At 37.9% G+C, this 15,704-nt stretch overlaps 1 protein-coding gene across 1 annotated transcript in view; it reads left to right on the forward strand.

The window, feature by feature from the left end:
- Positions 1-4,307: 4,307 nt before the first annotated feature.
- LOC125043204 (cyclin-dependent kinase 9-like) overlaps positions 4,308-15,704 on the forward strand; it is a gene marked incomplete in the record, with an annotated part of 25,965 nt that continues 14,568 nt past the window's right edge. The window contains 1 exon segment of the mRNA XM_047639203.1: positions 4,308-4,457. Coding sequence (XP_047495159.1) covers positions 4,357-4,457 — 101 coding nt within the window.

Consider the following 15,704-nt stretch of genomic DNA (forward strand, 5'->3'; position numbering starts at 1 on the left):
ATATATATATATACATATATATATCGATAGATAGATATTCATGTCTGTATATATATATATATATATATATATATGTAAAAATGTACGTATCTCATTTTTTATTTCATCTATTTATAATTTCGCACTTCAGGCTGAATTAATTATGTTTAAGCCGTGTTTGCCTATTTATTTATATATACATTAAATAATACCTGGGTATATACATTAAGGTTAAATAGATTCTCATTAAGATTATGCTAAATCTTAATGACAGATCAATAAAGAAAATGTAAGTAGTTGTCCCATGGGACAAGGATCAGTCAAATTGATCTTTGGATGATCCCTCGTGGATTAGCGCCTTCAAGAATGAAATGACGGCAATATTTACAATACTCTACAACGAGGCCCGGATTTCTGAATATTGGTGAATGATTCTGTTTATAACTATTCCATTTGGTCACACTCTTGCATTGTTTCATTGAAAAGGCTAGACAATCCGAGCCCCGTGTCTGAAGGTGTATGGGTTTAGTACTTTTTGTTCAACGATATTTTACTTTATGGACCCGTAGCGGAGGAAAGGGGAATGTTGGTATGATTTGTCCATCAAAATTAAATTAGTTTTTCAATTATTATGAAATTTATAATAGTTATGTACATACGGTTAATCGTTAAAGTTTCAAGGTTCAAATTTTGCATATTCCATTCTTCTGAAATGTGGCAGCAGGCACTGTGATTTACCACTATGTAAACTTTGTGAGAAATGTTACTAAAATACAAAATAGGTCTCCTGTCTATTACAAATTTGTTGGGGAAATGTATAAATGCTGCAATAATGTTAAATTAATTCAAAATCTGACATCCCAAAATCATCAAACGATTTCAATTTGCAAAGCATAATTCATATATCATTCACCCTTGCAGTGACATGAAAACCCAAGAGGATTGCGTAATATTAAACAGAAAAATTATTTGAGCATAAACTAATTATTATATCCATATAAGTCAGTTGTCAACCACCATTTGGTAGTCAAGGCACTTCATTCATTGTTATCCAACCCCCTTAATTGACTATGGTTGCTAATTGAGTGAAATCAGTTCCTCTGAGGTTGCAACTGGCTCTCCTAAAGATGCTGTTGATGTTTTGAAGTTGCATGATATACATTCAAGTGCCATTGTAGTTATATATTTCCTCTCCTTCCATAATAAAGTTTATACACGAAGCTAAACATTTGTGACAGAAGTTCCGACTGTCTACTCATAGCCCAACTGGAAATGATTTGCACATGTTATATCGACAGATACTATATACGGGTTACAAAGTAGAAAGAACTTATATCCTCTTTCTGTGCCGTATCAGAGCCGTCTTTAATTTCATGGTTGTATGAATACATTATGTATAAGGATAGATCTAGCTACAACGGCGATGTATGTACAACATGGGCTGCAGTCAGCCAATCCCTGCAGTAGACGATACGTGGCGCACTCTCTACTCTAGTGGTCATGTTTGGAACTACTGTCGCCTTGCGTCCTGCTTATTTTTGCCAGACATGAAATGGGGCTAGGGTTTCGGCATTTCGCATCCTGCCAGACTGCCTCATATCTTGTTCCGTTATGGTTGCATATACCCAGCTAGCTGTACAGCTTTTTAAATCATTACATTTCTCTGCATAACGGTCAACAGAGAGTTTGTAGTTCGTAAGAACCATGTTGAGCATAAAATGGTAACTGCAGTTCTTTTCAAATGATGGTGATTCAAACAAATATCCGTAAACTGATACAAAGTTTATACAGGACCACTATAACTTTACAGAGAATCATGCAATGCAGCCTCTCAACCCTTTTACTACTTGCAAGGTACAACGCCATCTCCAATCTCCTACGATTTATTAGGAGATACGTCACAATTAAAATTTGTTACACAGTAAAGTGAATTTTGCTACGTAAAATATTACGATGAAACGTGTGTATTTTATCGAGACAAATGATTTTGGTTTTATAATTTAACAGGTATTCTTACCATGCAATTTATCATTATAAATTAAACGAAAGAACCTATTATCCATTATGATTTTTTCCACTGACCGAAAATCATGATGTGATCATGATGATAACAATGACAATAATAATAAAATTACCACAGTAATAATAATCCTGTTCGGAATATATCAACAATTACAATAAGTAATATTTAACAAAAAATATACGTTACAACCCTAAATAACGAATGATATGCCTTGTACTATCGCCATATACAGCAAGTATTAATATTTTCAACTTCCGAAATGTAATTTGATCTTCGAGTTAAACAAATCCTTAAACGTAAATCATCGAGGATCATGAGAATTCCTGAATATGAAATGGAATGCGTATTCGTAGCAAGGGACGATTTTTTAAAATAAAACGTGTCTAAAAAATCTTTATCAAAATTACTAGCACACGAACTCAAATTATTATAACAAGATAACAGAACATAAATGTTATTATGATAACAATGACAATAATAATAAAATTATCACAAATTAAAATATTTACTGTCCATCGAAATATCTCATATTATTTGTTAATTTACAAAATTATGATTGTGTCTTCCAAGGTAAAGGTGCAGATAGCTACGCAAACTAATGACAAATATAAAGAGGAAGCCCATCAACTGACTTACATATTAAGTTAAATCAAAATCGGCTGACTTTAACCTCTCTCTCCTTTTTTTCTGGATGATTATCCTACCAAACCATCATAACCTTAATTTTTAAATTTCCTGCATCAAACATCCTCACTTATTTTTAAAACTAGGGGGTTGAATATTGTGAGTTGGCTATCACTACTGGTTAAATCGAATTATAGCAATGATTGGAATTTCAGAAACAGACTGATATTTTGCTGTTCTTCATCAGCTAGCTCGAACATACGCTTCAAATGTACATCTACATTCATTTGAATATATATATGTTTCACTAGTCTACTGCATTAATAGATTCTAAAATATTAGGTGCGTGGGTCTTGCAGTCTTTCAATAATTGTTATATTTGTTTTACTAATAATATAATTCTTTAGTACACATATTTTACGTCCAAAGAATTCCGTTCTTTCTCTGCTACTTTGAAATAAGGTAACGCTCAGGTCACAGTGTCATGTTATTTACCTGACCCTGGGGTCTGCTCAATGCTTTTAGATGTGTGTCTCATGGACGTTTACATTGAACAAATACATTGGAAATACATATTGTATACAAACACAAAAGTTACAGAGAAATTCCTCTTTTGGAAAATTCTAATTTCAATACAAATCACACTTTGATAATTATGCTTAGTCTATAAGATTTAGCGCGAGTAATATCTGCAGACGCGTTTGCGGTGGCGTGACTAATCAATATAGGGGAAAGAAAAAAACAACATACTGGAGAGCTGCTGAAAGCAGCAATATTTACAAAGCGGGTTTATTCAATAGAAAAACAAACTATTCGTTAAGATAGATTGAGAGAATTGAGAGGTCATGACCCACCCTTTCTTCGTATTTGTCTCTGAGGTAAATGCATCATTCCAGAAACGAAAAAACACACTTTAAGTAACGATATATTTTTTATGTAATTTCCATAATATATTTTTGAAGAATGTAGTAACTAAAACTAGTTTACATTGCTGGGCAATGATGCTAATACGCCGTTTATAGTTTACACCAACAGCTGTATATTAAAACAAGTGATTCTTCTGGGAAAAGAATCGTCGCATTCTATTCCCACTTAAAAAGATATTTTAAAATATATTCCAAATTTATTTAAGTCCTTTTTGACAATGTACAGATTCGTTTGATTAATAATGAAATTGTTTTTTGTTAACAAACTTGACTGTTAATTTTGGGTTTCAACGTTTCTAATCTAATTCTAAATACCAGGAATGAAATGAGTAAAATCCCATTTTTCTATAGATACATGGTGACATTTCCTCAAACAATACATATGGAATTTGTTTTTACAGTATCCCATAAGAATAGAAGTGTTTGTATATCTCTTTGCAATTACTGTTTGTATTGTTTAAGTTGCACTATTGTAGGAATAGGAATATAATTAAACAAACATGATACTGCTCAGATTATACATTTCTGTAACAGAGTACGCTTCTCGATTGTCTCTTGTTTTACGAACTGCGACTTTGACTTGATCGGATTTTTTTCATTTACACAATAATCAATCACTTTCTGTGTCATTAAAGCATGAAGTAAATATATAAAATCACTCAAATAAAATTAAATACGTAATTTACACAACATCAGGATACCCAGGTTAAATAGATACAAAAATATTTTTTGGATCACAGTAGCAATACGTTCGGACGCGGGACCAGCTGTTTACACCTCGATAGAAAGTGAATCAAAGGAAACATGAGTTCGAGTAGGCTTCTTCACGATGATCTCGATTTTCCCTTTTGTGATGATGTTATTAAGTATGAGAAACTTGCCAAGATCGGCCAGGGAACTTTTGGGTAAGCGGAAATGTACTTAAAAGTTGGTAAATAAGGGTTTATGTGGTAATATGAGGGATTGTTTTGGTAAAGTATGGTCCGATTGCCACACCGGAAATGTATGCTTGGTTTATGGTGTGAAATATTGGTTGTTTCTGTAAATAGATATTATATTTAATTAGATTATGTTTCATTTATCACAGTGTTTGCCAAATGTTAAGTCATTTTATTGGTTTCCCATTTCGTAATATGCATAATGTATTATAACATGGTTTTCCTCCAAGTTCTGTAATATAATGCGGAAAAAATTATTTTCTTTGCATTTTTGTGGATAACGTTGGGATTAGGGAGGCAAGTTACAGACACGATTTTCAGAATGCTAATAATTAAGGCAGAAAGAGGAATTAGAAGTAAAACAATTAAGTTTTAATAAGTGAGTTTCATTTAATCCTTTGTTGTGTTGCATTCTATTTTTTTAACACTCCAACAAAGCACATAAAGCTTTTGCAATACTTTCATGCAGTATTTCTTTTGATTTATTAGTTCATTCAGAATATAATGTAATTCCAGCAGTTTCTATGCATAGTCCATTTTACTGAAGCCCCGTGTATCTTGACTGTAGTGTAGAGGATCAGTTCCGTTGAACCAAAATTACCTTTGTTCACTATCTTGCCACACATTGTCACAAATACTTCAGAGGCCAACAAAGAATATTCTAAGATTTAGTTAGTTATCTTTGATAATAGTTAAAGTTTATATATACCTGTTGCTATAAGAGTGCAGATGGTATTATTTTAACTTTGAACCGTTATTCCTGAATGTAACATTACATGAAAAAATTAAACTGATGCTATCATAAGTTAAATATATGCTAAAGTAATGTATGTGAGACACGTTTTGACTTGTAACCGAAGTTGATGGACTTCATAAACTGATGCTGTTTTATTTTTAACTCTTGAAGTAATTATTTATTGTCAGAAACAATTCCTGGACATGGTTGTCTGTAGACTATCCAATCAAAGCTTACAAGATCAACAGGCCTGTCATAAGTAAGGATGGCTGATGTTGTGTATTGTATATAGGAGAGTAAGTTTAACCAAAAGCACATATATAGAAACTTATTGTTTTTATTTTATAAAAACAAATATCCCCCATGGATCCCGGTTGGATGGGATGGTGTCAACACAGAAACTAATGATTTGTTATTTGGGATAACAATTATATAGTCTCCAGAAGCCATTGCTGTCTAAAACTGAACTTTTATTATGCAGATAGGATATGTGTTTAGTTGGCTCTTTGCAACTATTCATGAACATCATTAGATTGCTGCATTGCCCACAATCCCTTTATTTTAAATTTTCTGCTGTAGAAAACTCATGAAATAGAGGCTAGGAAAGAAGGCAGGTGGTAAATAAATTTAACATACGATTGCAATGGACTGTGAATCATAATCCAGTAAATATTTTTGTGAAGACAGCTTGGAAATAGAGAAAAGAACAGATAGTGCAGCTAAGCCCAATATTCTTTAGCAAAGGTCATGCATTTAAATATAAAGCTATTTTATAGCTTCCATGCTTCATGCTCTGGCTGTGATAAGCAAACCATCATGAAAAATCTAAGGGGATAGAAATTTGGGACCTCCCTTGAAATAGATCATTAAATAAGGAATCAATCTTTCCTGCAAGAAGATCTTTATCGTCGTAGTTATTCTTTGCCTGAGACTACAGTATTGCTTGATGCTTTTCCATTTTTGATAATTGCCTTTTGTACATTTACTTAGAAAGATTTCTATATCTAATCTATATCTGTATATCTATATAATTATATCTGTATATCTATATAATTATAGCTGTCTGTCTATCTATCTATCTATCTCTCTATCTATCTATCTATCTATCTATCTATCTATCTATCTATCTATCTATCTATCTATCTATCTATCTATCTATCTATCTATATCTATATATATATATCTATATATATATGTATATATATATTTAGGGTGAGTTTCAAGTAAATTTCTACAAGTATTAAATTATGATATTTGAACACATGACTATAGCCTCTAATTTCAGACCATCCCTTACATCTCGTTAGCGTTATCATCTCCCTTTTAACCCCTCCCCCCAAATCCCTTGTTCATTATTATTGTGGTGGGGCAAGGAGATGGGGACTGAGGTCTAGTGTTAGGGATCACTCCTACCCTGGGCCTCATCCCTCAGCTAATTTTGCTTGGTCTTTTCTTCTTTCTCTCTCCCTTTCCTTCTCTTCTTTGGTCACTTCTGTCCATGCTGTGCTGAAAGGATGAAAGGCTGGCATTATGTTAGTCCTGAATGGTCTCAGGGAGCCATGGACATGGTATTCACTTGGTTAATCACCTAGCCCTTACTCCTTATTGGGACCGTAATGGGTAGACCGTTTCTCTTCACATATTTTCAGGCTCACCATGGCCAGAAGATTTTGTATCCTTTTTGGGGGGCATTGAGGATAGCCCCTTTAGCACAGCTCTGGCCACTGCTACTACCACCACTTCTTGATATTTGCTGTCAACTTTGTTCATTCTGAATCTTCCACTCTGGTTTGTACTCAACTTCAGAATATATCCCTTCCTCTCTTCCAACATCATCCATTCTATCTCCCCTGGACAGTCTTCTTAATTTTCTGCCCCCACCTCCCTTATTACTACTCTTCATCCTTATTGTCCTCTTCCCCACAGTACTCCCTCTTCCTCCTACCCATGTCCTTCTACTACTTTCACCTTTACAAATCTTTTGAGTACTCTTTTTAGCAAGCTAAGTGGGATCGATTCCTTGTGACTCCCCTGATAGCCCCTTACTTGGACAATACCCTCCTTTCTAACAATGTCTCTTAAAAAAAATGAGTTTCCTTTTGCATCTGTTCACTTTGTAATAGTTATATCAGAGTCCCAAGATAGTGCATTATCTACCCTGACTGACCTCATTGACAAACCTATTCCTTCCCAACATCACTCCGGCCTTAATAATTGTACTGGAAACATTTCCATATCCCCGGCTGATTGCCCTGTCTATGGCAAAGAGTGGTCAGACTGTGAAAACAACCTGCTTGCCTACTTCATTGACTATGATACAGTAGCAATATATTGCCACTCAATTCCTCCCAGAGGCCACCACAAATCCTACACCAAGATTGCCAAGATTAGCTTCCGTAGACATAACCTTCCTCATGAAGTTTAAATTAGTGGAGTGTCCTTCCTTGCTTGACCATATTGACCTTGTCTCCAACAGTGTCAGAAATGTTGGCATTTTGGCTGCCTTGCTAATCAGTGTTGTTCCACATTCTGCTACCCTCTGTGTGCCCAACCTGGTCATGACCATTCAAATTGCTCTGAATGATCACACATGTCAGTCGGTGGCATTTCTCATATTTAAACTAGGCCTCACTCTATGTGAGCCCAGACAGGAAGCACAAGGTTTTTCTCTTGCTTTCTATTCCAACACTATCCTTCCATCCACTCCCCTCCCTTTTTCCCAAGATGTCTCTGCATCTCCCCCAGTATCTCTTCCTCCTCCTGCTCAAGTTCCCCTACCCCTCTATCTCCCACTCTCTTCCAACATACCCCATCCAATGTGCACCATCCCCTCTTATTTCTTCATTATCCACACTGCTTCTACCTGGATGCTCACATGACTCCCTTCTGTAACAACAGTGACCTTCTTCAGAACCTTCCCCTCCTGACATTCTTCCTGATACTTCACCTCCTTCCCTTGTCTCATTCCCAGGATTCTTCTCCTATCTCTCCAGCACCCATTGCTATCCTTATTAGCTGTAGATTGCTTCATAATGACTTCTGCAGTTTTCCTCATAGTGTTCCTCTTACTTCCTCAGATATAAAGGTACTATGTATTTGATCTAATCACCCTTTACCCTGAACCCCCGTCTCTCTTTTACTAATCCCTGCCTTACTCCATTTGCTCCCTCACTTTACCCTTTTCACTACGATACTTTTGTATAGCACTCTGCAACCTTTAACATCTAACACATTTTGTCCCAATTATTAACTAATTTTACCCTTTTTGCCACAATACTTTACCATAGAGCTCTATGACCTTTGATATCTAGCATTAACCATTAACCATTAACATTAATGGTATTAGGCATGATGATTTTTCCAACTCTCTCTGCCTATAACATCCTCCTTCTTCAGTCTTGCCAGATTTTCCAATATTTTTTATCCGTGTTTTCTCTGGTCTGCTAGATGATTGACCCAGTGCTGCTGGAAAATGTGATGCTCATTGTAGCATTGTTTTGTGAAATGTCTCTTCACATAGATGGTGCCGCAAGGGCTTAGCCACCAAGAAGTAAATTAGTAGACCATGTGACCTCCCCTAATTTCAACGTTCCTTGAGTTTTCAAGATTTTTTTTGTAATGCTATCAATTTTGATGCTGTTATTATTATAGACATTATGGTTATTAAATTATAATTTAAAAAATATTTATGGAAATCAAGGAAAAGGGTAAATATGTGAGGTAGGTAGTGCTAGTAATTGGCTCATTGGTGACTACAAAATTTTGGAGCCATCTATTTGTAAAGACTCTCATGTTCTTACATTCCATTTCTGGCAGCAGTGGGTTAATACCTTGAAAAACTCTTCCAGCTTTCTTCAACTTAATATGGTGATGTGATGGTTCAGGCTCTTGACCATTCTCTTTTAATTTTCTGCTTGGCCTTCTGCATTTTCTTTTTTTTCTGGTCAGGTTTTAGAATACCTTTTCATGTCTCTAACATGATTATCCTGTACCATGATTACTTCCATAATTATAATGTGAAACTGTTTGTTTTTATTTTTAATCTTTATGCATTGACTACCCTAAGTATCTAATTTTGAAGGTAAAGAAGGATATCTCTTTTATATGACACTGCATGAAGGTTGAGGGACATATATATGTATAGAATGGAATGGTATTGATATCACAGCAAATTGCAGAGACCATAAACTACAAAGTTAACCTTTTTACTTTGAATGACCTTATCTGTCAGTTTGTTTAAAGAAACGCATAATTGTGTTATGGAGACCATCACCCTAATTTTTAGTCCATTCTTGTTTTTCTACATTGTGGTGGAGTTTGGTAGGGAAATGTTATAAAATGAAGACACAGTGGCCTCTTTTGTTACTTCCCTGTGCAAACGGCATGTAAATGCATATCACTTGGTATGCAGATATACCTAATGAGAGAATTTTATTTTTTTTTATGGTAGAATTACATCAAATTAATGTGGCCGTAGAATTCACTTGAATCAATGTCTGGCAACTCTCTGGCATATGTGAGCTCATGATAAGCTGTAACTACAGAGCACTATTACGTCTCATTGCAATTCCAACAAATGTCGTAAATATTCAAACTGCCATTTCACAGGTTTTTTGTTTTTTTTGTTATTATCATTATGTAAAATTTTTTTTGATAGATTCTGAATAAAAATGAAACAGTTTTTCTTTACTTGAAAATTCAAACTCAAATATTGAAACTAATAAAGGAATATAAAAAATCATAGGTACAACTCCTAGATAATAAATGAAGGATGTCACTGAAATTTTTTCAACAACTTCAGTCGCTCTTTATAATCACAGTATGGTGAGACCAAAGAAAAAAAAAAAAAGAAATGATTTTTAATTTCAGTTATTTATTTGCCAAATGAAGCCAAACTTAAGATATAATACCTCAATCATGATACCAACCAGAAAAAAAGGTAAAAAACCTAGATCCCATATTAAGGGTACCAAGATTAGATGGTGGCAGACCTCTTAATTGCTTTATTCTTTTGGAAATTGGTATGAAATGTTAATGGTGCAGATAGCTTGATATTCTAGCCTCTTAGAAATGTAAAATATGAGATTTATTATTGATTAGAACATACTATCATCAACTTTAACTACCCTCCTTTGGGGGAGACTGAATCAGTTGAAGAAATTTTATTACTTAGTCATTTATTCAGGAAGTACAAAGAACTAATTCATTAGACTTTCACAGTTCAGGACTCATTACTTAAACAGGGATGGTAAACAAAGTAATAGTTGATAATCGAGTACAGGAAATAATATATTGCTTTCTGAAGTACGTATGTCTTACTTAATTCTGGTATAATATGTTTAGGTATCAAAAACTAAGATTGAAAGATAGTGTTAGATAGACCTTAGAGTTTTTTTTTCTCCTGGTATGATTTGAAAAGTTATCTGAATCTGAGTTTATATATGATTTTAAGTTTGTGGGAGACTTTTGGCTGCACTAGGCACACATAATACAAAGATAGTTATTGCCCTTAATCAGAATAATATATCTTATGATGATGGTATCACTTTATAGTAACTGTAGTAATCCCTTGAGTACATCGAACTTTAGTTTTGAATACTATTATTTTTGTTATTATTATTATTATTATTATTATTATTATTATTATTATTATTATTATTATTATGATTATTATTATTATTTCTAATTATTCGTTTTACTTATTATTATTATTATTATTATTATTATTATTATTATTATTATTATTATTATTATTATTATTATTATTATTATTATTATAGTTTGTCTAACCCTTACTTCATTCCCTCCCTTACAATTAGGTAAATGTAATATATTAATATTATTATCTCTGTTTTAAGTATATTTTAACTAATACAGTGTACATTTTTGGACTAGCATAGAGGAGAAATAATGACTTTTAATTAATGTAATTTTGAATATGCTTAGCTCATATATGCCATATTGAAGAAAATTGGTTGCAAATTGTTATAAAAATATAGCCTTATTTTAAAAGAAATCCATTTTCATACTTTTTAGCTTAATAACAAGGAGAATGATACTCAAGCATATATATGCACATACATCTACATCCATTCACATCCACATCCACAGTCACATCCCCCCCCCCCACCTATAACTATGCCCACCAACATCTACACTCACCCACACGTGCATCCACCTATACCCACATACACAGACATGTACATTTGGTGACAATTTGTACCATATATACACCCACGCACACACACCGACACACACATACACCTACACACATACACCTACACACACATACACCTACACACACAAACCTACACACACACACACACACGCACACACCTACACACACACCTACACACACACCTACACACACACACCTACACACACACCTACACACACACCTACACACACACACCTACACACACACACACCTACACACACACCTACACACACACACCTACACACACACACACCTACACACACACACCTACACACACACACACCTACACACACACCTACACACACCTACACACACACCTATACACACACCTACACACACACCTATACACACACCTATACACACACCTATACACACACCTACACACACACCTACACACACACACCTACACACACACCTACACACACACCTACACACACACACCTACACACATACCTACACACACACCTACACACACACCTACACACACACCTACACACACACACCTACACACACCTACACACACACACACCTACACACACACCTACACACACACCTACACACACACACCTACACACACACCTACACACACACCTACACACACACACCTACACACACACCTACACACACACATCTACACACACACCTACACACATGCACAAACACACACCTACACAAACACACACACCTACACAAACACACACACCTACACACACACACCCACACACACACCCACACACACACACACACACACACACACCCACACACATCTACACATACACCTACACACACCTACAAACACACCTACACCTACACACACACCTACACACATCTACACCTACACACACACCTATACCTACACACACCTACACACACACCTACACCTACACACACACCTACACCTACACACACCTACACCTACACACACCTACACCTACACACACCTACCACAAAACCTACACCTACACACACCTACACACACCTACACACACCTACACCTACACACACACCTACACCTACACACACACCTACCACACCTACACCCACACACACCTACACCTACACACACCTACACCTACACACACCTACACCCACACCTACACCTACACACACCTACACCTACACACACCTACACATACACACACACCTACCCTAACACACACTACACCTACACACACACCTACACCTACACACACACACCTACACCACACACACCTACACACACACCTACACCTACACACCACACCTACACACACCACACACACACCTACACACACACACCTACACACACACACCTCCACACACACCTCCACACACACACCTCCACAGACACACCTCCACAGACACACCTACGCACACACACCTACGCACACAACTACACACACCTACACACACACACCTTCACACACACCTACACACAAACCTACACACTCACCTACACACTCACCTACACACACACCTACACACACCTACACACACACCTACACACATACACACCCCTATGCACACACACCTACACACACACCTACACACACACCTACACACACACCTACACCTACACACACACCTACACCCATACACACACACCTACATCCATACACACACCTACACCCATAACCACACACACCTACACCCATACATACACACAACTAAACCCATACACATGCACCTACACCCATACACACACACCTACACCCATACACACACACCTACACCCATACACACACACCTACACCCATACTCACACACCTACACCCATACACACACCTACACCCATACACACACCTACACCCATACACACACACCTACACCCATACACACACACCTACACCCATACACACACACACCTACACCCATACACACACACCTATACCCATACACACCTACACCCATACACACACCTACACCCATACACACACCAACACCCATACACACACCTACACCCATACAAACACCAACACTCATACACACACCTACACCCATACACACAACTACACCCATACACACACCTACACCCATACACACCTATACCCACACACATATACATACACCCATACACACACATACACACCCATACACACCCATACACACCCATACACACCCATACACTCCCATACACACACAACCACACCCATACACACGCATATACACCCATACACACACAACTACACCCATACACACACCTACACCCATACACACACCTACACCCATACACTCACACCTACACCCATACACTCACACCTACACCCATACACACACACCTACACCAATACACACACACCTACACCCATACACACACACCTACACCCATACACACACACCTACACCCATACACACACACCTACACCCATACACACACACCTACACCCATACACACACACCTACACCCATACACACACACCTACACCCATACACACGCACCTACACCCATACGCACACACCTACACACACATACACACACACATACACACACACATACACACACATACACACACATACACACACATACACACACACATACACACAAACATACACACATACACACACATACACACATACACACACACACATACACACACATACACACACATACACACACACACATACACACACATACACACGCACACACATACACACGCACACACATACACACACATACACACATACACACATACACACGCACACACATACACACACATACACACATACACACTTACACACGCATACACACATACACACATACACACGCACACACACACACGCACATATACAACCACACCCACACACTCACACTCATCCATACACATACATGTGCACGCACACATACACCTGTGCACACCCATGCACACACACATACACACATATACCCATACCTACACATATACCCCCCCATATGTACATACACCCACACCCACACACATCCATACACATGCACATGCACCCATACACATGTACATACACTCACACATATGCTCATACACCCACACACATATATAAATACCCACACACATTCACATAGACCAACACTCAAAAGAAAACACACACCAACACACACCAACACACACACAAACACACACCAACACACACACCAACACACACACCAACACAAACACACACAAACACACACACCAACACCAATATACTTACACCCGCACATGAATAAACCCCCACACACATACACCCTGCACATATATACCCCCACACACATACACCCTGCACATATATACCCCCACACACATACACCCTGCACATATATACCCCCACACACATACTCCCTGCACATATATAACCCCACAAATATGGCCCCCCACACATACACCCCCCCCACACACATACATCCATCCCCCACACACACACATACATCCATCCCCCACACACACACATACATCCATCCCCCACACATACACTCCCCATACCCACACACACACCCACACATACATACACCCCCCACACATACACCCCCCACACCCCCAGATACATACACCTCCCATACCCCCAGATACATACACCCCCAGACACACACATCCCAAGATACATACACCCCCCACACATACACCCCCACACATACACCCCCTACACATACACCCCCCACACATACACCCCCCACACATACACCCCCACACATACACCCCCACACATACACCCCCACACATACACCCCCACACATACACCCCCCACACATACACCCCCCACAAATACACCCCCCACAAATACATACACCCATACACATACACCACACATGCACATACACCCACACATGCACATACACCCACACACATGCACATACACACACACTTGCACATACACCCACACACATGCACATACACCCACACACATGCACATACACCCACACACATGTACATACACCCACACACATGCACATACATCCACATACATGCATTATCACCCACACACATGCACATACACCCACACACATGCACATACACCCACACACATGCACATACACCCACACACATGCACATGCACCCACACACATGCACATGCACCCACACACATACATACCCCCCACGTACATACATGTACCCCCCACGTACATACATGAACCCCCCACGTACATACATGTACCCCCCACGTACATACATGTACCCCCCACGTACATACATGTACCCCCCACGCACATACATGTACCCCCCACGCACCTACACCCCCCACACCTACACCCACCCACACACACCTACACCCACCCACACACACCTACACCCACCCACACACACCTACACCCACCCACACACACCTACACCCA

The sequence above is a fragment of the Penaeus chinensis genome, chromosome 33 (genome assembly GCF_019202785.1).
Source record: "Penaeus chinensis breed Huanghai No. 1 chromosome 33, ASM1920278v2, whole genome shotgun sequence".
Lineage (NCBI taxonomy): Eukaryota > Metazoa > Arthropoda > Malacostraca > Decapoda > Penaeidae > Penaeus > Penaeus chinensis.